The 21,618-nt window shown below is 40.3% G+C and overlaps 1 protein-coding gene across 2 annotated transcripts in view; it reads right to left on the bottom strand.

The window, feature by feature from the left end:
* Window positions 1-3,079: 3,079 nt before the first annotated feature.
* IGF1 (insulin like growth factor 1) overlaps window positions 3,080-21,618 on the bottom strand; it is a 71,420-nt gene continuing 52,881 nt past the window's right edge. Inside the window, exons 3-5 of one of the 2 annotated variants that reach the window (XM_068561096.1) lie at window positions 20,366-20,547; window positions 18,820-18,871; window positions 3,080-4,901 (exon numbers count right to left, since the gene is read on the bottom strand). In XM_068561096.1, coding sequence (XP_068417197.1) covers window positions 4,876-4,901; window positions 18,820-18,871; window positions 20,366-20,547 — 260 coding nt within the window. In that variant the 3' untranslated portion in view covers window positions 3,080-4,875. The remainder of the gene's footprint in view (window positions 4,902-18,819; window positions 18,872-20,365; window positions 20,548-21,618) is intronic. The other variant, XM_068561098.1, reaches the window with a different exon arrangement.

Consider the following 21,618-nt stretch of genomic DNA (forward strand, 5'->3'; position numbering starts at 1 on the left):
CAAAAACAAAGAATCAACAAAATTTTCCTCTTGTTTTTGCCCCTTCAGATTCTGGACTTTATGAGCATTGCAGGAGAGGGGCATAAAGAATCGTGCTTATTTTATTTTAAAATTTCAAAATAAATGATGCCATAATGATGCATAAATCAGATTTATCTTTCGAAAACATTGATGGGAAAGCCCAGGTGATTTGAGTGGGAATGCTCTTTCTTATGAAGAGAGCCAAATAGGATCTGTCTCTAATAAATTAGTACAATCTTTTAAGATTAAAAATAGCAAAAACATTTTAAATAGTCTGATTATAGCTTCAACAAGTCAAACATACATTTCTATCTAGCCTATAGTTTTAAAGAGTCTATGTGGGTTTAACTTATCATCCCTCATTCCAATATAAAAAAAGAAGAAAAAAACCAAGTCATTTTTGAACATTAAGATATTCATAAAGACTGTATAAAGTAAAAAACAAAACAAAACAAAAACAAAAATATCTTCACAGATTGTTAGCCATCTCTTTCAACGGTTTCTCATAAATTCTTCTCTTTCCTTATCAGTAGATAACCCCCATCTCAGAAGGAAATACTTGCCAACACTTCCCAATGAGATCAGTGATTGCTTTTTATGCGAGCTACTGCTCTTTGAGATGTTTAGGTGAAGGGAGAATATCTTCTATAAACCAGTAAACTCCAAAGAATTACTCAAGGGGGATGTGGCAGAAGCTATTTTTAGCAGGTGAATCTATGCATTTTTCTTTTTGTTTTTATTTTCTCCACTTGCTGAATATCTGTTTTAGAGCAGAGAGCACGCGCACACACATGCACACACACGCGCACACACGCACACACACACAATGAGTAACTTAATCATCTTTTCAGTTCTGCCATTTGCCTATAAGGTCTTTTTTTTTTTTCTTTCCCATTTATACTCCATGCTCTTGAATCAAGATGTTCATATTGGATAATATATTGCTAATTTTATTGAGTTTGAGAGCCAACAAAATAATGGAGCCTTCTAACTTAAAAAAATTTCCATCTTCTGCCCTTGCACCCACAAACTCACAATTTGGTGAACAGTACACTACTTGTGAGTGATATAAAGTTGAAAGGTGGTGGTGACTAGACCTAATGCTATTTTCTTAAGCCATCTATCTAAAGAATTGTTTTTTTCATACTTTAAAAAAATATGTCTATGCTTTCTTTTTTTTCTTTTTTCTTTTTTTTTTTTTAGTCAAGTACTTTCTTAAAGAAACAATAGCACCACATTGGCATAGCTGGCCAAACAATAAATGGGAAAGCAAAATGTGCTACATCTTCCATTTTAAGCATTCTCCCAAGTGCATAAACTAATAACAGAAACCCTGAAGCCATAGTGCATGAGATGGTTTCATCTACACAAACACTGACATTCCAAGGAGGGGAAGGATTCTCAAGGGAGGCCAGGCTTTTTTTTTTTAAAGATTTTTCAAGGAAGTGATTTCTTCTCAGTATTCCATTGGACTCTTAGGATGAGTGTGTGAGTGCACGTGTCTATGTGTGTGTGTGTGTGTGTGTGTGTGTGTGTGTGTGTAGGGTGGGTATTGGGAGAGTTTTTCTTTATCTCTAGAAGAGTGGATCCTGATGGAAAGATGCTTTAACTTTTTCAGGGGAGCTTCCTCATCTTAAAATGTTCGAATAATACAGTTATACTATTTGGGGAAGTGGGAATGGAAATTTGACCTAGGTATTCAGTGTTGTCAATTAAACTGGAAATCAACCCATAAATTAAAAGCTCATTCTTACCAGTATTTATAGCTCTTTCATAAACATCTTGATATTGCCTCATTTCAAAATTCTAAAGCAAAGCTTATAAAGTTTTGAGTTGTAAGATTTTCTGTGCTTCCTTCTGTCAGTACCAGGTAGTTCTGCTGTAGTATATAGTGATCAGCTGACTTGTGGAGTTGACAGCAATTTGTCTTCTAGTTTTAAATCATTTGAAAATAAGATAGTGGGTTAGTATAATTAGTTAATTTTTAATTAGCTGACTTGTGATACAGTTGGAGAGGACTATGTATTAGAAAAAGTTAAGAAGGGTAATATGACTTCGCATATTTAAGCTTTCCTCACTGGGGTATTTTTTGCTGTGAACAGAATTATTAAGTGAATCAAATAAGTCATAGACACTCTTAGAATTACCGTATTCAACTATGTCTGGAAACTTACAGGTCTGCAGAAGGTTGCATGTAAAGTGTTGTTCGTAGTTAGTAATTTTAACAGATACACACTAGGAATAAGAAATAAAAATCAGAGTGCCATTTTGGGAAAATGGGTCCAGCATCTCATTCCATAGAACCCATATGTCTAGAAAACAGATGAAGGGCAAAATTACCTGTGGTTTCTTTTACATCTGTCCACAGTGATCAGAACATAGCTCTGCATGCCAGGGGTGCTAAATTCAAATAACACTGTGGACTAAGGTTAAAATACCAGTTGGCTGACCAGAGGTGTCCATTAAATAGGCCTTCTTTTTGCATATGTTCAGAGATCCAGGAAATCTTGTTTTTTTCTGGCCTCTGAACCTTGAGGTGAACCAGTGGGATGAAGACTAAAGATGTTATTTTTGTTTTGCATGTACACTCTCCAAGAATAAAAAGGATATAATTTGCATGAAATAATCAAGCCTGGTTGCTTTTCACCAAAAAGTTCTAAGGCAGATAAAAAGATCTGAATGATGGATGATTCATTGTTTTAATAAGAAAATCTTGATATGTAGACAGGAAATATTTTCTAGGTCAGCATGGACCTGTCCTCATCATTGGATTTTCTTGATACCAGTTTTCAATTGAATGGATAAGACACATCCACAGAGGACTAGAGGCCACTCTTCTAAGCAGACATGAGGGAAATTTTCTAGCTGTGAAGGAAATGTTTGTCTTTCAACCAGCAACTCTAGTCAAGCATACTTTAACCAAAAATATATGTATATATCAGTATCTCCAAGGATAAGAACAAAATTCATTAAAGAAAGTAAATTCGTGACATTTTATTAGTTATTATTTCAGTATTTGAAATCTTGGGACTTTTTTTAGATTACTTGAAAAGCGGAAAGAACTGTTTTTCAAAATGAATAGAGTATCATTTATAATATTAAAAGAAGTATTATTAGGTTATTAGTAACTTCCTGGCAGAGTCAGTAAGTGCTAGCAAATGGAATAATCATCCTTTCGCTGGGAGAAATCTTTGTTTTTCTCCTTTTTTCTTTTCCTCTCTTTTCACTTTGTATTCTTAAATCCAAATGCAGAATTCAAAATCAAATTGCAGATCAAATGTTTCTAGGTTATTTTGAAAAGTGTTTTAAAAGAGATTGAGCTGTTAGCCTTTAACAACTAGTTAGTTGGATAGTTAGTTGGATAGCTTCACTGACAAGAACTGGCATGTCAGGAGCATTCAGCTTATCAATTTTCTAGCTATGCTGTGAATGAGTTGTTCATAGAATTCCTTGCATCCCAGCAGCTCAAGGGCTCTGATCTTGACGCCCTCATAGCAACTCAGGATAAAAATCTGGAGCTTTATCTTTTTAATCCTCATACCACCCCTGTGAGGTAGGTAGATGACATATTGCCCCCATTTTGCAGATGAGGAAACTGAGGCACAGAGAGGTGAAGTGACTTGCCCAAGGTCACACGGTGGTGAGTCCTTGACAGAGTCGGCAGATGTTTGTTTCTTCAGCGAGAATAAGAAACCAGGACTGTTAAAATTCCTAGCTTTTTGCTTCTTCTACTCCTCTCTGGACTCGCCAATCAAATTTGCATCAGTGGACTTTGTGTCTTATTTCTTTTGGAAGGCATAATTGGGGAACTTTTCTTTCCCAAGTGGTTAAATTTTGAGTACCCTTCCCCTCTGTGTCACCTTTGGCTCCAGGCTTCCTCTTGTTTTGCTTTCACCTTTTACCGTTTTGGCCAGACTCTTTCATATAACAAACTACAAAATAGCACCATTGTACTAAAAAACAGAGTTTTACATACTGTTTGATACATCCTGTATTATTGACATGCTAAATTTACATAGTGCTTTATATGGAAAAAATAAAAAGAGAGAAGTACTGATTAGGTCGCACACTAACTCATCATTTGAAGGAGCCATTCAGAGCTTGAGACTTTCTATGCTTAAAACATATGCCTAAAATGATTGGCCTCAAAGTTGCAACTACTTGCATTTTTTTTAGCAAGATGTGGAAAAAATAAAGCTTTGTGTCTAAAATAAATGCATCCAACTTATATTTGGTACAAATGCCACAGATGGAATCTTGTGGGTTAAAAATTGGTGTGCTATTTGACTGCTTGCTGCTGCTATTGAGGAGGCCAAATTTGGCAAATAAAAAGGTGATGAAGGGGGGAGAGGGATAGACGAACAAGATTACCAGACACTGTAAAACAAACAGCCTGTGTTGCGTAGAAAGAAGTGCAAATAAAAAAATTAATAAACCACTTAGATAAGGCTGCTGAATGAATGTCTCTAGCAGCCAAGATTCAGAGACAAATGTAGTGCAACTGGATCTATATACACCCATGCATTTGTGGCTCTTGAGAGGCAGGGACTAAGATCTATATATATATTTTCTCTATAGAACATTATTGATAAAGGATCAACAGCAATCTACCAACTCCAGGACCATTTTTGCAAGGTGCAAAGCTTTTAACAATCACTCCTAAAGACATTGTTGGAATGTTTACTTGCGTATTTCATTGGGGGGAATGCCCATCTCAAACTTATTTTTTTGGTAGGTCTTCTGGTGTTTAACAGGTAACTCGTGCAGAGCAAAGGATCCTGCCAGTGGCATGTCATTCTTCACTCTTCAGGAAAGTCTTCCTACATTCTGTAGTTCTTGTTTCCTGCACTCCCTCTACTTGTGTTCTTCAAATGTACTTCCTAAAAATAAGGGAGAAAAAGTGACATTACTTTGATGAAGTTTTTTGTATCCTACCTATCTATTTCTAACATTGGGTCTCAACCTTTCATATCTGTGCCTCACCACTCAATTTAGCAGACAGCTTGGGCCAAGTTTTTCTGAGAAAGACATATAAGTAGATGGGCCTGTAGTTTTTAGTTTAGCCAAACCTCACTCAGGCTACTTCTGTTTATCCTTGATGGCATGGGAACCACAGATTGCTTTATAATTACACAAAAATGTGTTTTTATTCATCAGCTACTATCACAGATTCCTTGACAGGAAGGAGATCCTTTAAAATTCAGTCTTCTGGCCTGGAACATCTTTTCCTAGTGAGGAAAAAAATCACATTTTGGGATCATCCTTTGTTGTTTTATTGCATTTTGTTCTGTTTTAGTTTTTGTAAAAAGGAGCAATTTCTTTTTCATTTTTTCTTTATCTCCTTTGGAGAGAGGCAGAGCTTTAGAAGTAGAAGATTGGGAATTTCTGTAGTTGATTTAGAGTCTATAAAATCACAGACATTCTAAGCCGTGCTCAAATCCAGCTCTTCCATTTTCTAGCTATGTGAACTTGTGCAAGTGACAATCTCTTGTGTCTCAATTTCATCCATAAACTAGGATAATAATAGTTTCTACGTTGTAGGATTAAGGATTAAAGAATTAGAACATAAAAGCACTTATAGTAGGCCTGGCACACGGTAAGCACTACGTAAGTATTACCAATTGTTATTTACTCTTATTATTATTATTTCATCTTTATTGGAAAGTAACCATTCTTGGATTAAAAATTCTGGATTCCGTGCTTTGGTGCTACCATTCACCTATCAACAAGCAATTCTGTTATCCAAGGAATACTGAGTTTTGCTTAGAAGCCCTATGATAGTAGGGACTTGTCTCTGTTCACTGTTACAGCCCCATGTCTAGAGCAGTGCCCAGAACATTTCAGGTGCTCAATAAATAGCTATAGAATGAATTGAAAGAATGAATGAATATAATGGACCCTCTGATAATGTGAAGAATCAAGTCATTATACTTTTTCTGTAATTATTATTTTATCCTAGAATATACTTAAATAGCAACATTAATTTAGACAAATAAGATGTAAAATACAATCTGGGAGGAAATAACATTTGCATGCATAAACATCAGGTGCTGCTTCTCTTGATTTTACTTCTAGTCAGGAGGCCCTTAGAGAAGGATGTAATAGATAATTATTGGTACAGAGTGAGGTTCAAGGATTCAGTGTCCTTTTTCCTGGGAACATTTTCCATCAAGACCAAAACCAAGAATTCTCACCATTGTGACTGGAATCTCCAAATTCTTCCTTCTGGCTAAGGAAATGATCAATCACCCAATCACTGTTAGAAGTTTAGAGATCATTGTAAGGGACCTTGGAGCTCACTCAGCCCTGAGAACTGGAGAGGGGAAGAAGGTGGGGCAGTATCAACTACCAGTCCCTGGAAGTTGTACCTACTGACTAAGACCCATAGGGACTTGATAATTTTTCTTACACATGTTTTTCAGCTCTACCTGGAACATTAGAGTTACCACCAAGACCTTTATAAAAGCAAGTTAGCCCTTTGTAAGTTGATGGTCAAAATATCTTGTACCTACTGAATAGAAGGAAGATCATTGTGTAAAAATGTTTATTAAAATATCTAGCTCAGGGCTTCCCTGGTGGCGCAGTGGTTGAGAATCTGCCTGCCAATGCAGGGGACACGGGTTCGAGCCCTGGTCTGGGAAGATCCCACATGCCGCGGAGCAACTAGGCCCGTGAGCCACAACTACTGAGCCTGCGCGTCTGGAGCCTGTGCTCCGCGACAAGAGAGGCCGCGACGGTGAGAGGCCCGCGCACCGCGATGAAGAGTGGCCCCCGCTTGCCGCAACTAGAGGAAGCCCTCGCACAGAAACGAAGACCCAACACAGCCAAAAATAAATAAATAAATAAATTTTGAAAATTAAAAAAAAAAACAAAACCAAACTGGCACAATTAAAAAAAAAAGAATCTAGCTCAGTGGCCACTGAAAAAAACTTTGTGGGGAGCAATTGGGCATTTGTATAGGATAGCTTGAAATACTATTGTTTAAAATCCTGCCACTTTTCCCCCAAATATCGTACAACTTCTACCAAGTTCACTTAACACGCATTTGTTGCTCTGCTGTTAAGCTAACAGTAAAGTTTGTATTCCTTCCCAGTCTTACCTTTTAATCTGCTTCCTTAAAGGAGTTCTCCAGACAGTGGAAGAAAGACATATGGGGCTACAGAGTAGAGACACTACTGTCCCAAACTCCTTGAAACGTTCCTGTTCAGTTCTCAGTAGACCCTGCTGATTTTATATGGCTCATCAAAACCCCACAATCGCTGTTATTAAGGACACTATCAGTCTATCAAACTAGTAACCAAATTAACCAACAGGTCTAAAAGTACCCTAACTTGGGTTTTACCTCTTTTTCTGTTTAGGAGGCATGCCTGCTTAGAAAAAGAAGGTTTTCAAGAATCTGGATAAAGCCCCAACTAGGAAAATGCTCCAGAATGAGATGGTAACAAGTAAAAAGAAAGTACATGAGGTATTTAATCTCCAGTCTTCCTCTCAAGCCAAATTAGTCTCAGATTTCCAGAAGAAAAACTTCAAGTATCTTCTATGCTTCCCTCTTCAAATTCATGAGGGCTGTAGCAAAAAGTATTGGGGTGAGCTTGGCCAGCCATATAGATCTTATTCTTTTCCCCAACAGAGAGATTCTTTTTCCCTCAAAGCAGGAGTCTAAAGTGTAGAGTCTGAGTGGAGGGATCTTCTGGCCTGTTTCTTCTGGGTCTGTCTCGGCATCGCAGCAAAGTCATGGGCAGAAACTCACTTGATAAAGCGGACACTGCTCCAAGCAGCATGGTTCCCATGCACACAGGCGTATGGTGGAGGCCATTCAAAACCAGCTGGGATGTCGTCTGGTTTGCGTTTGGCTCTCTTCCCAGGCTCTCACGTGCGGCTTCTTTGTTGCAGACAATGACAGTGACAAAACAAGAGCACTCAGGGATTTAGTCTCAGTTGCATCTGTTGCTTTGCTCACTGTCTTAATTTAATGACGCGGGCCACCTGACAATGGGCGGCAAGTGGAGACATGTTAGAAGCAGCCGTCGGAGCTGGCACCCACCTTCAACGCACTTCTTGAAGGGGTTATGAAACTGTCCCACATTCAGCCAAGCAAAAACTTTTCACTTCAACAGCTTGTCCAAGACAAACAAACCAGCTGAAACTGTTTCTAGTATGCAACTAGACAGATTTTTGAAAGGAAAACAGTAGTGAGTAAATACTGTTTCCTATTGACACCAGGGAAGGTAAGATTATTTACAAAAAAAAATGCTGGTCCTTTAGCTCACTGGGGTTGGTTGAGGAAATTTACCCTCTGAAGGAAGGGTTAACCAACTCACGAGGAAATAGGTTTGATAGGGGTTAATTTGTGATATACTTTATTACACAGTGTGTACCGTACACAGGTATTTAGGAAGCTGGAAAATGCCCTGAAGGGGTCATTCATATTCCCCCGTTATCTCTTAGCACATCCTAGCTCTTGGTTTTTTCCAAAGGAAAGCTATCCACAAACCTTTGGATTAAGATTGCTGAGCGCTAATGACAATGGCAATACTAGGAATCTGGATTAAAACTTGCACACACTTTACAGTTTACACGGTAGTCTCAGTGAACCCTCCCAACAACCTTGTGAGATGTTGTTTGCATCTGTCTCATTCACAATCCGAGGCTCCCTAAGATTTAGGGACTTGCTTGAGGTCACATAGGCACAAATCGGTAGACCTAGAACTAATAGTAAAATAATTTATTATTTTAATAAAAGAATAACAATTCTATCACTTGAACATTTGTATGTGCTGGACACTGTATTATAAGGTGCTAATTGTATACATTCTCTTATTTAATTCTCATAGTTCTCTTGGAGATGGGTACTAGTGCCTTGCTCATTTTACCTTTATGGAATACGAAGCTTATAAAAGCTAAACAACTTTCCTAATTTCTTAGAGTGAAGATGTGACCACGGTTGGAATTTGTATCAGTCCCTTCTGATTCTGGAGCTCACCAGTTAGCCACTCTGCCGTACTGCCTCTCTAAGAGGTAGGACAGTATCTGGTGCCTCAAAATCCACATCTCTTTCCAGTAACAATAACTGATAATGTCATGAGCTGCCCATGATCCCAAATGGTGGTAGATGCTGGTTTGGAGGGTAAGGCAAGACTCTAGGGAAGTGGGTGCCCTCCCTTATCACAATATGAGCTGAGTCCTGTTTTTATGGTTAGTGATAGAGGTCCAGTAGCACAGCATTCATTTAACAAAAGCTAACCCTGTGGATGTTATAAGCCCTTATTTTCTCCCTGCCTATCTTTATGAGATTTTGCCCGAGAGACAGAATCTAAAAGAAGGATGATAATAGGCCCTTTACATTTTCGGGAGGGAGCAGTGATGTTTTCAATAGACTCTGTTTCCATCTGCACCCACTGCAAACAAGTTAAGTATTGTATGACATAAACTCTAAGAAAAGACTGGCACCCTATAAAAAATGCTAGGCAAATACTGTCCATCATGGAATGTTAGCAGCCTATTGTACAGCATAAAGTTCTAACTGAGCATTGACCTTCTCCTTAACAGGGCAAAATGGAAAAAAGAAAGAGCAGTGGATGATTGAAGAGATGGCCCAGATGTCAGCTCTTTACCTGTTGAAAAGGATGTGCTCTAGCTATTTTTCTGGTTTGGCCTGGAGACACGTGAAATTGTAGAGGATGATTTAGATGTCTCAACATCAACTTTGATGTCTCGTTATTTTGGGGGATTACAAGTTCAAATTCCAGGAGAGTGAGGTCAGTCTTTCATCTGTGGGAGCCAAGCAGAGTGAGTGTCATGCAATCAACTCAGTGCTTTGGGATGTGACTTTTAAAACCAAAGGACAAAGTGCACTTTTCAAGAGACGTATGCTCCTGGTGGAGTAACTGCCTCTTTAACAAAGGGAGAGATGTATAGTCTGGGCACAGTGTTGGTCTGCTCAGCCTCTTCTTTACTTATTTTTTCTGGAAAGACCTCATCCTATCTTTTATGTGGTTATAGAGGGAATGCACACTTTTTCCAGTATGACTGTCTCCTCTGGCCATAGTGGATGGGCCTGGCACACCCCTCCCATAGCTCAAGAAGAGTATGGTGGGGAAACCAAGGCAGACCCAATTTCTGGGAAACACAAGACTCTTTTATTGGCCAGCTTTGGCTCAAGGGCTCCTCAGTGGCTTTGCTGAACTTTGCTTAGACTGTTCAGCAGTCTAGGATGCTTCCACCCAACTGTCTCTCTTTCCTCTGCTTCATTGGGGTCAGACTTGCATTGCATTCTGACGGCTTGTTCAGGCTTCCCTGATCCTCTCCTATTGCTTTTCACATGGGCATTTCCCCTAATGAAATCCTTGCTCCTTTAACCCAGTCTCATTTATGTTTCTCGGAGGTCCTGGGCTTACATACCTAGCTTGGATCCCAGCTCCCAGCACAGAATTGTGTGACCTTTGACAATCACTACATTCTTCTCTCCTTCTGTTTCCTGTTTTGTAAAATGAAAGGGTGGGGTAAGAGCACCCACCTCATACTGTTATGATTGCATGTGATCACCCTTACACAGTTACCTGGCAGAGTTGTATGCAAGAGAGCCTACTGTTTCAAGGGCCCTTGGTTTAGATCTATTTTGCGAACTTGATGGCAACAGCAGTCTGTTCTGGCTTCTGTGCTGTCAGAATACACTCTGGGTCTACCTTTGTTAGAGCATTGATGTGCTGTGGGATAAATTATGTAAGTGTTCACTTCCCCACTAAAAAGTAAGCTCCTTGAGGGCAGGTAGCATTGTTCCTGCACCTCTGTCTCCTCCCTGGATGCATGTTGCTTTGAGCAAAGTGGCAAACCAGGAAACGCTTGTTAAATTGATTTAAATTTCCTGCAGGAGTGGTGGAATAGAGTTCAGGTCATAGCAAGCCTTGCGTGGCTTCCTACTTCCTGCTGTGCACAGAGCCCCCTCTGGTCTCAGAACTTACAACTGGCGGGTTGCAGTACAGTAAATATCAGCGAAGAAATGCAGAAGAGAGAGCACAATGCATGGTTAACACGCTAGAGTCCGTCTTGAGTTTGGATTCTGGTCTGAACACTTATTAGGGCAAGATCTTGGCAAGACGTTTAGCTGCCCTTAGCCCAAGTTTTCTAATCTGTGCAATGCGGGTAATTATAGCATTTGCCCTACAGGCTAACAGTGAAGATTGAATGAGGTGATTCGTGATAGCGCTTACCACAGAGCATATGCCTAATAAATAACAGCTATTATTATTGCCTTTTAAAAAATAGTTACTGTTGTCAAAGCACACGCCATGCTTGGGTGCTGCCCTTTCTCTGGCTGGTGAAAGAGTAGTTATTTACTGGGTGCCCAGGGCTCCCTTGAGTGCTGATGTATAGCTCTTTTTTCTAGTGACTGGTACATCCCTAGGAATCCCCAGGTTTAGGGAGTATATTTATCCCATAATTATTCACAAATTATCCTGTCTTGGCAACTTTCTTACTTTTCAAAGGATACCACCTGACTCTGTTTCAAGTATTTCTATCTGTGATGTAAGAAATCACTACCAAAATGGTTTAAAAGCCTGAAAAAGAAAAAAAAAAAAAAAAAGGAAAGGGAGGTTCTTCCCTGGTGGCACCGTGGTTAAGAATTTGCCTGCCAATTCAGGGGACATGGGTTCGAGCCCTGGTCCGGGAAGATCCCACATGCCTCAGAGAAACTAGGCCCATGCGCCACAACTACTGAGCCTGCACTCTAGAGCCCACGAACCACAACTACTGAGCCCATGTGCCACAACTATGGAAGCCCACACACCTAGTGCCCATGCTCCGCAACAAGAGAAGCCACCGCAATGAGAAGCCCGCGCACCGCAATGAAGAGTAGCTCCCACTCACTGCAATTAGAGAAAGCCCGCCCACGGCAACAAAGACCCAATGCAGCCAAAAATAAATAAATAAATAAAAATTAAACCAAAAAAAAAAAAAGGAAAGGGAAAAAAAAGCTGAAGGGTATTTTCCCTTGCCAGCAATAGTTATTTATGTTGCCTTTAATAGTCTTGAAGGATGTTGTAAAATACTTCAGAGCTGCTTAGACTGTTGATTATATGGGCAGCCTGTTTAGTTAGCTGTTTGTGTTTGTGTTACATTTTTAAATTAAGAAAAAAAACTTTAAGCACACTATCTTTCCCAGAGGGAGTTGATTTTGGAATTGCTGAAAGGTTCAAATGTTGTGGTATTTAAAAAAGTGGAACACCAGATTCTAGCAATTTCACTGATATGTACTAAAGATTCAGCACATTTTTACCTAAAAACTGGATTTGATTATTCTTTTTCTCTTAAGCCTCCAAAATGGCATTGTTTCATCTGACATACAACATATGCTGGAGTACTTAAACTCATGTATGTGGTAATTTATATTATAATATTCTGGGGAGATGCAAGGCTCAGGGTTGTTACCTTTTAGAGTCATTTCAATGCAATAGTGATGAGTTCAGAGGATTAGTAGGAAAGGGTGTTGCCCTCTTCCACTCATTCTTTGTGTGTGTGACAAATCTGGGCAGAACATTCAAATACTGTGTTCTGAATTTTCCTCCTCACTGAATTGAGAGAAATTTTGCAAGTTTGGAAGGATCTTCTGAACTTTTAGGATGAACAAAATAACACTATGACAAGTTAAAGTGATTTGCATCTGTTTGAGGTTGATGGGAGCCTTCAGCATATAAGAGTAAACATGCATGGTGCCAGCCAGTGCTTTTCCAAGACAGAAAATGGTGCAAGAATAATTCATGCGTGTATACAGTTTTTAAAAAATCAGAATCATTGCATTGTGCCAAAAGTACTTTTACTTCCATCCTAGCGTTTTTTTGAAGAAGGAAACAAATATCATTACTGACAGAGACAAACCAGAGCCGTCCAATCGTGGCCTTGGTCAACCAATACTGACAAAATAATGCTATATATTTATTGATTCCTTTATACTTTTCATTTTTTCTAGTCCTCCAATGCCTCGTGAATGATTCAAGCTTGCCACACTCATACCATGACATAACTATCACATGTTCCCAAGTCTACAATCGTCAACTGATTAGGAATCTTTACCCAACCCTCAACCTGCCATGGTCTTACTTGTAATCATTTAGAATTTTTGTCTTTCCATAATTGTTACCTACAGCTGTGAAAATAGCGCATCATATTTTCATGGATGGCGGAGCTGGTTGGTCTTTGATTACATGACCTCTTGGAGCTGTCCAGACAGAAAGCTCCATGTGAATGTTTATATATTTTACACAGAATTTTGTAAGAATTTTGGCATGTGAATACCAGCGCTCACGCACACACACACACACACACACACACACACACACAGAGAAAAAGCAAAGGAGAGAAAATAATCTCCTTCCCTTCAAAACTATTTGCTGTAGTTAACTACAGATTGTAAATTACCACCAAGGGTATCTAGAATTAAAATTAGTGGGATGGACTTTTAGCATTCTTATTTCTATCAAACCTCTACTTTTTCAAAAGAGTTAGTTTTCTGACCAATGGGTCTTAAAACTGTAACCACATTAGTGAATAAAATATAGATGGAAATTTTAGAAAATGTTTTCTAGCTCTTGTTACTTATCTAGCAATGGCCCATTGAGCTATGATTGAGTTCCTAGTACGGTGAGAAGTTTCTGCTCTCTAGAAGTACCAGACATGGACTCATAGACCCATTGTCCCACATCTCTCATAATTTCCCTGCTGTTCTCAATTTCCATTTCTCTCTACTTGAGTTTAAATGTGAGTATATATTTCTAAACCATCTCTTTTGGTTGCTAGATAAAAATGAGGTAGCACTAAGGCTGTTAAAGGAGTCCCATTAAAGAAGGAGTCCCAAAAAGACGGGTATCAGGGAAAGGTACTCAGATTTCAGTTAGGCCTCTGAGGATGGAGAAGCTGATTTTGACCTTGCAGGTCTGGAAGTTTAGTGGCCACTGAAGAACCTTTGCTAACCTTGCCTGTTCCTTCTTTAAAAGTTAACTTATCTTGCCTAAGTCAATATATATTGTCACTGATTTTCAAAGGACTCAGTAGCTGGGCTTTTAATCACTGAGGAATTCTATAGTGGATATTTCAAACCTCATAAATGGCATTCTGCTTCCTCTAAAATGATTTACCTTTTCCTTGCTACCAAAGGCTTCCACTTTAACTCCAGACTATCAACTTTGCCCTTGGATTAAAAGTCAGCTCGCTGTTTTCTAGTAAATATTGCCAAAAGCCCTATTCCCTTCACACAGGCAAACAAAGACAATAGACCTCATCTTCCCCCATGGATGCAAGTGGACTTGAGAAGTTGCAAAGTTTATTACTTAAGAAAACATTGTTTCCTGTTGGTGATCGGTGGGAGGGAGACAGTCAGGAGATGGAGGAGAGAGTAGGGGAGGGGCTCTTCGGGAGCTCATTTCTTTTCCACCCTTACATCCTAACAGCACGCACATTAGAAGCTATATGAGGTTTTGTTTGTTTTCAAGAGATGTTTGAAAGAAGATCAAATGTTTGTGAGAGGCACCGGATCGGCAGCCCTAGAAACTGAAATGTCCCGGAAGCTGAGTGAGCCCGGAAATATCCCACATTTTTATTTATTTTGGCAATTTTACTTTAAACTAGTAAGAGCTGGAGTTCATGCTACAATTAAATTTTCCTCAGGCACCATGAAATGAAAACACATATTACATTTGATTTTAACTGGTTGAGAAAAATGGTGGTTTTCTGGAAGTTCATTCTGTGACCTCAAAATAAAAGTTAACGGTTCTTCACGTGGGACAGCAAAGCTTCCACTGAAGTTGGAATAATTCATAGAACTGGGGTTCTCTGGGTTAGAAGGATTCTTAGGTCATCGAGTTCTCTTTTCCTATCATATGCTCAAAACACACTACCATGTCACTAGAAAGTGTTGGTAAGCTTGAGCTTGGAAGTTTTTGTTGATAGGAGCCTCGCTTCTACTTGAGGAGACCTATTTCTTTTTCAGATGGCTCTAATTTTAAGAACTAAGTAAAATAACATCAACTAAAAACTTAATAGTGCTTACTATGTGCCAGGCACCATTTTAAACACTATAATATATATTTGTACGCACACACACACACAATCTCAATAAATCCTCACAACTCTACGAGGTAGATTCAATTATTACTCCCATTTGGCAGATAAGGAAACTGAGGCACAGGTAAATTACATGATTTTCCCAAGGCCATCCAGCTATTAAGTGAAATAGCCAGAATTTGAACCCAGGCAGTCTGATTCTAGATTCTGTACTCTTAACCACTATGTTTTATTGTCTCTCCAATCTTTATAATTCTCCTTCCTGCCTTGTACAGAGGTTTGCACATCATAGGTACTCAATAAAAATATTTTCAACAATTTAAGGATCATGATTCCTTACATATTCCTGTTAGTTTTACACACAATCATCAATTTGCCCTACAAGAAACATTTGAAACAGTGGACTTTTAAATTTTATTTATTTATTTATTTATTTATGGCTGTGTTGGGTCTTCGTTTCTGTGCGAGGGCTTTCTCTAGTTGCGGCAAGTGGGGGCCACTCTTCATCGCGGTGCGCGGGCCTCTCACTATCGCGGCCTCTCTTGTGGAGCACGGGCTGCAGACGCACAGGCTCAGGAATTGTGGCTCACGGGTCTAGTCGCTCCGCGGCATGTGGGATCTTCCCAGACCAGGGCTCGAACCCGTGTCCCCTGCATTGGCAGGCAGACTCTCAACCACTGCACCACCAGGGAAGCCCCAACAGTGGACTTTTAAATGATATTTAATACTCTGCCCACTTCAAGAAAGCATTGAGGGGACGAATAGGAACATAACATTCACTATAAGGTACTCAACCAGTTGCCTCCTTTAGCAGTAGGTTCTTGAATGATTTCAATTTTGGCTAGAGTAGGAAATTCCAAATATGCAAGACTTGTGCAAGCACAATTCCTCTGCCTTCCCTTTTTTACGCTGCACTTGCCTCACTGTCTTATGCAAGGACAAAAGGAATTATTTCATCTCAGCAGTGCTACTTACTTTTATGGTCTATGTCTCTAATACTATTCCCCTCCCTATATCACTCACTTGTCCATCCATCCTTTCATCCATCATTATATGCCATGTATCACTAGGTGCTTAGGACTGATTCTAGAAGGGATAAGATGGAAAGACAACAATAGATTCCTCCTGTTTACTTAATTCATATTATTGAGAAATCACATGTAGGCATTCAATATGACTGCCTTAGAGTTGATAAAACCCATTGCAAAAAGAAGTGGGTTTTAACTAATAGTCTGGTAGTTAAGCATTCTTTAACTAGAAAGTTCTATTCCTTTTTTTTCTTTTAAAGTCTTTGCCTTACATTCTCTTGAATGAAGTTCATCATTGGGTATAACTATAGTTTATCCAAAGCCCTGTGTTATAACTGACATTGATTCAGTCATCAAGGAAAAAGGGAAGGGATAATCTTCTAAGAAATCTTTCCATAGGACATGAACTGTTAATTCTTCTACCAAACTGTGGTCCCTTGAAAAGCCATCACTGTTTGCGGGGTTACTCTCAGGTGGTAGAAACAGTAGGTATTGGCTTATGCCTGAGGCTGGTTCCAAAGCATGTATGTATCAGCAGGAGAACTGGGCATCTCCTGAATAAGGTGGCTGGCCAGATGGGCTCAGGCACCAGACTGGCTTTTGTCTGTTCTAATAAGCCAGGACCTACTTTGCAACCATAACAGCAGTGTCTTGGCTCCCATGTGGCGCTTTGACATGCTTGTGATCAGACCTTTTCCTCCTTCCTGGCCTGAGCCTTGGGCATATCCATATATTATATATCCTGGGTTTTCAGTGACCCATGGAGGAAGGATGATCCTGAAGTAGAAAGCATGGCTGGGGCATGAAGGACAGGTAGAATGAATGTTCCTTTATACCATGACATCTTCAAAGTAGGCTACTTCGATGAAATGCTTCACTTCTTGGTTGTCATCCTCTTACCCCAAGTGTCATCATTTGCTTGGCTGAGCACTTCTCTCTTGCACCCTCTCTCACCTCTTATAATTCACAATTTGAATGACCTTGAGGCTTTTTGCTTTATTATCTATGAAGACCCTAACCCTACTGTTTAAATCAAGGAAGCTGAAGGAGAAAATCTCTAAGACTCAAATTCTGTGATTCTACTTGACTTTTCTTTACCCTCAGGAAAATCTACTGCTCTTGCGCTCTTTCACCCCCTTCCTTCTGATGGAAAATATTAAATTAGTGGCAGACTTCATGTGGCCATTTCTGCCCTATCTTTTCCTTTTGGAATTCTTTCTTAGTCCCTGTTGATTGTGTGCTGTTCTCTGTTGGCCAGAGGAGGGTGGCTTAGAACCCAAGCCTGTCTTTACCCATTTCTGTATCTCAGTATCCTTACATTCAAAATGAAGGGATTGAATCAAATGATTTGCAGCTCTAACATAACATGGCCCTAGTATTTCCATGGAGCAGAAACTCATAGGACTTCAGGTCTAAAACTCTAGATTTGTGTGTGTGTGTGTGTGTGTGTGTGTTTGTGTGCGTGCATGAGAGAGAGAGAGAGAGAGAGAGGGAGGGAGGGAGAGAATTTTATAGGTGATGGAATCACAAGGCAGTAGTCAAACATCAGAAGTCTTTGGTTTGGGGCTGAATTGTGTTCCCCACCAAATTCATATGTTGAAGTCCTAACCCCTAGTACCTCAGAATGTGATTGTATTTGGAGATAGGGTCTTTACACAGATATTTAAGTGAAAATGAGGTCATTATGATGGGTCCTACTCCAATATAACTGGTGTCCTTATGAGAAGAGGAAATCTGGGTACAGAGATTTGTATAGAGGGAAGATGATGTGCAAACACAGGGAAAAGAAGGCCAATTCCAAGCCAAGGAAAGAGACTTGAAACAGATCCTTCCCTCCCAGGTCCCAGAAGGAACTGACCCTGCCAACACCTTGATCTTGGACTTCCAGCCTCCAGAAATGTGTGACAATGAATTTCTGTTGTGTAAGCCACCTAGTCTGTGGCACTTTATTATGGCAGCCCTATCACACTAATACATCTTTTATGTCTGATTCCAAAGTGCACACAAAAAAGTTCAGTGACCTCCTCTCATAGGTAAGCTCTCAGGCCTCATGGGCCTTTAGGCAAATACTGGGTGCCCTTTGGCCGGAGCTTGACTAAGAAATGCAGCCTCCAATGACACTGTAGGAAAGGAAATCTGGGAACTTTTATGACACAATTCAGTCTTGCTGAGAATTTGGGGCTAATATTTAACTCTGGATATATATTGACATGGAAATTCTTGTAAAATTCACACAAAAATTTAAAATGCATATAAAAGCCTTGATTTTTATTTTAATTATTTTACTTGTTTTTTTGGTGGGGAGGGGAATTGTTTTATTTGCCTCTTTCATAATTTTTGTTCTTTTTTCATTCTTGCCACTCTCTTTCTTTGGACTTTCTTGGGCATGACATTTTCCTTTTCCATTTCTCCACGTTTATTAGTTTCTCCACATTTCTCCGTTTCTCCTCCTTCTGTCACATGATTTCTCTAGCTCAAGCAGGCCTACTTTTCTTCATTTCCTCTATAGCATCTCCCACTTTTTTCTCGCTGTCTGCTTTTCTCTCATCCTCCTTGCCTCTGTCTTAGTCCTTCTCTCCTCCATTTTCCTTTCTTGCCTGTGTTCAGTTTCTAGCTCCAGTCTCCCTCCTCTGCTCTTTCTTCTTTCCTTTCATCTGCTGACTTGCTTCCGTCCACTCCTTCTGTTCCCCTCCTGGATGTTTCTTTGGCCCACCTTTCCTTCTCCTCTGAGACTTCGTTTTCTTGTTGGTAGATGGGGGCTGATACTGTAAACATCACAAAAATAATTGCATTGAGAACAGGTGGTTCCCTTGGTGTCCCGGGAGACAGAGCCTTTGGGTCAGCCCAGAATGCCTGGGCTCCATAGATGCAGAAGACATCATTGGTGCCGGAGAGGTGTCTGGACCTCAGTCACTAGACCTGATATTCCAGAACTTTGGGACTCATCTCTGACACCACCCACCCCCTCCCCAACTAGAAATTGAGAGGCACTGTGTCACCTGGAAAGAGAAAGAATTAACCTGCCTTCACCCCCTCAAGCACACCTTCCAGCCACATTCACCTAAAAGCTATTTCTGTGGTGCTTGCTCCCTGACTCATCCTCCGGCTACTGTGTTCTCTGTGAACCAGGTTGTGCCGAGTCCCTTTCCATCACTCAAGGTGGCTCCCTGGGGTCACATCTCAGCTAAGCCCCCTGTTCCAGCCTCAGCTGCAAATTAGGACCAGGAAGCAGCAAAGGTGTTATTATGTACTTCTTGGTCTCTCATCTTGTGCCTTCTGCACAATGCTAGTTTTGACTCCAAAGATTAAAACCTCAAGTTGTTGTTTTCTTTTTTTGTCAACAGAGTCCCCAAGGAGACCTGAGAGCTTTTTACTTTCCTTATTCATCCTTCCTCATTTTCTTCACCTTCTCTTTAGTTCTCATTCTTTCTACTTAATCACTAAAATGTAGTCACTTATATTCATTTGTTCACTTGTTCGTTCACTCATTCAACAAAAATGTATTAAGTTATCAACGTGCATCAGATGATTTACGTACTTTTGATGTCATAGATAGTACCTCTAAGGCTTGTTTAAAGTCTAGCTCTTAGTAAGAGACACCTGCAGATTTTGATCATTAGAAATTTTTTGGTGTTCTTAGAGCTAAACAGAAGTTTCTATTTGTTTTTATTTTCTTTCTATTTTGTTTTTATTTTCCTTTATGTTTGCCACTGGATGTGAATTTCTATTAGTTCCCATTTTAGAGTGTTTTTTTTTTCTTTGCACCTTTGCAGAATACCAGGACTTGAAAGGTCACGTACTTTGTTCATGCAGTTATGACAGAAGTTAACACTTGTCCAGCAGTTACTTTGTGCAGGCATGTGAAAAGCATTGCATGCGCATTAATGACCTGATGAGGTAGATAGTACCGTTATCCCAACTTTACTGATGAAGCTAGGGCTTGAGAGGTTACATTATTTCACCAAGGGCTCTCCGCTGGTGGTTGGTGAACCTAGGATGTCAGTTTTGTTTGATACCAAAGCCCAAGTTTAATCACTCTTCTCCACCATCTTCTGGTGATCAGATGGTCCAGAGCAGTGGAAGGGAGAGTTTACAATGTGGAGCGATGTAAGGGATGGACTTCTCAGCTGAGAATGGAGCTTTTTTGACCTGTGAGCCAGGAGACTACGGGACCTAGTTACTGTTTGGCTCACCCACATGGATAGGATACAGATCTCGCAGGGGTGGCCGACCCCCATCCCCACCCCGGGCTGGCTTACCTTCTGAGCCTTGGGCATGTCGGTGTGGCGCTGGGCACGGACAGAGCGGGCCGACTTGGCAGGCTTGAGAGGCGCGCAGTACATCTCCAGCCTCCTCAGATCACAGCTCCGGAAGCAGCATTCGTCCACGATTCCTGTCTGAGGCGCCCTCCGACTGCTCGAGCCATACCCCGTGGGCTTGTCTGTTCCAATCAAACGCAGAGGGGCCTGGCTTTAGAGTGGGATAATATGCTATCTTCACAGTCCCACCCAGCCCCTGAAGACTCTCCTCTCCCCACACCTCGTCAACCCACACTTTTGTGAGTCAACCTCTTCTTGAAGCTCCTCCAAGAATTCCTGACCCCCTAGATCTTTCTGGACTCCAGTATGTCTCCTGGAGTTGGTGCCACACTCGTTGGCAATACCTCACTCATCGTGCATTTATTGGTGTTAATTCTCCTCAAGTTCTTAGCCACCTGTAGTCAAGGATCTTGTCTATGCCCAATCCTCACCTTTCCTTATATGTTGACTTAATTGGGAGGCTGCTAGGAATATTAATTAAAAGAGCATGTTTTATGTTTTCTTAATCTTTTTAGCAAATCTGCATGGTTTTTGTGTGCAGGATGGCTCAGATGTTTGCTCTTTGGCTTAACTGCTTCTGTTATAACATCAGACTGAGAATTAAAGAGGTTTTAAGTCTGGAAAGTTCTCCTCACTTAACTGATGCGGAAACCAAGACTTGGAAACCGAAACTCAGAGTTGGGAATGACTTACTCAGGGTCATTCATGCAGTAAGTGGTGGAGCCAGGATTCAAACTCAGGTCTACTCCTGGCAAAGCCCAAGTGCCCCATAGAGCCTGGGAGACCTGTTGTATGACTCTGGACAAGTCATTTAAGCTTCCTGGGCCTCAGTTTACCCATTTGTAAAGTGGGGTTAATAAGATTTTCCTTGTACTGATTGCTTGAGGATTATATGACATACTGTATGAAAAGTACTTAGCGTATCACCTGACACCTAGTAGGTCCTAAATAAATGTTGGTTTGTTTCCTCAGAACATCGCTTTCCAGGATCATATAGGGTCTGTGAAGAGACAGGCTCTCTATTGACTGCATCCAGAAGCTTTGGAACTTGGAACTGATGACAATACCAATGTGATAGGGCTCCTTCTCCTATCACCCTAGGGAGACCAGAACCATCATTTCTGTTTTCTTATAGCATAACCACTAGACTGAGACAGAATCAACTAAATGTCCATTTTTCATTCTGATTGCCC

Source organism: Eschrichtius robustus, chromosome 13 (assembly GCF_028021215.1).
Source record: "Eschrichtius robustus isolate mEscRob2 chromosome 13, mEscRob2.pri, whole genome shotgun sequence".
Classification (NCBI taxonomy): Eukaryota; Metazoa; Chordata; class Mammalia; order Artiodactyla; family Eschrichtiidae; genus Eschrichtius; species Eschrichtius robustus.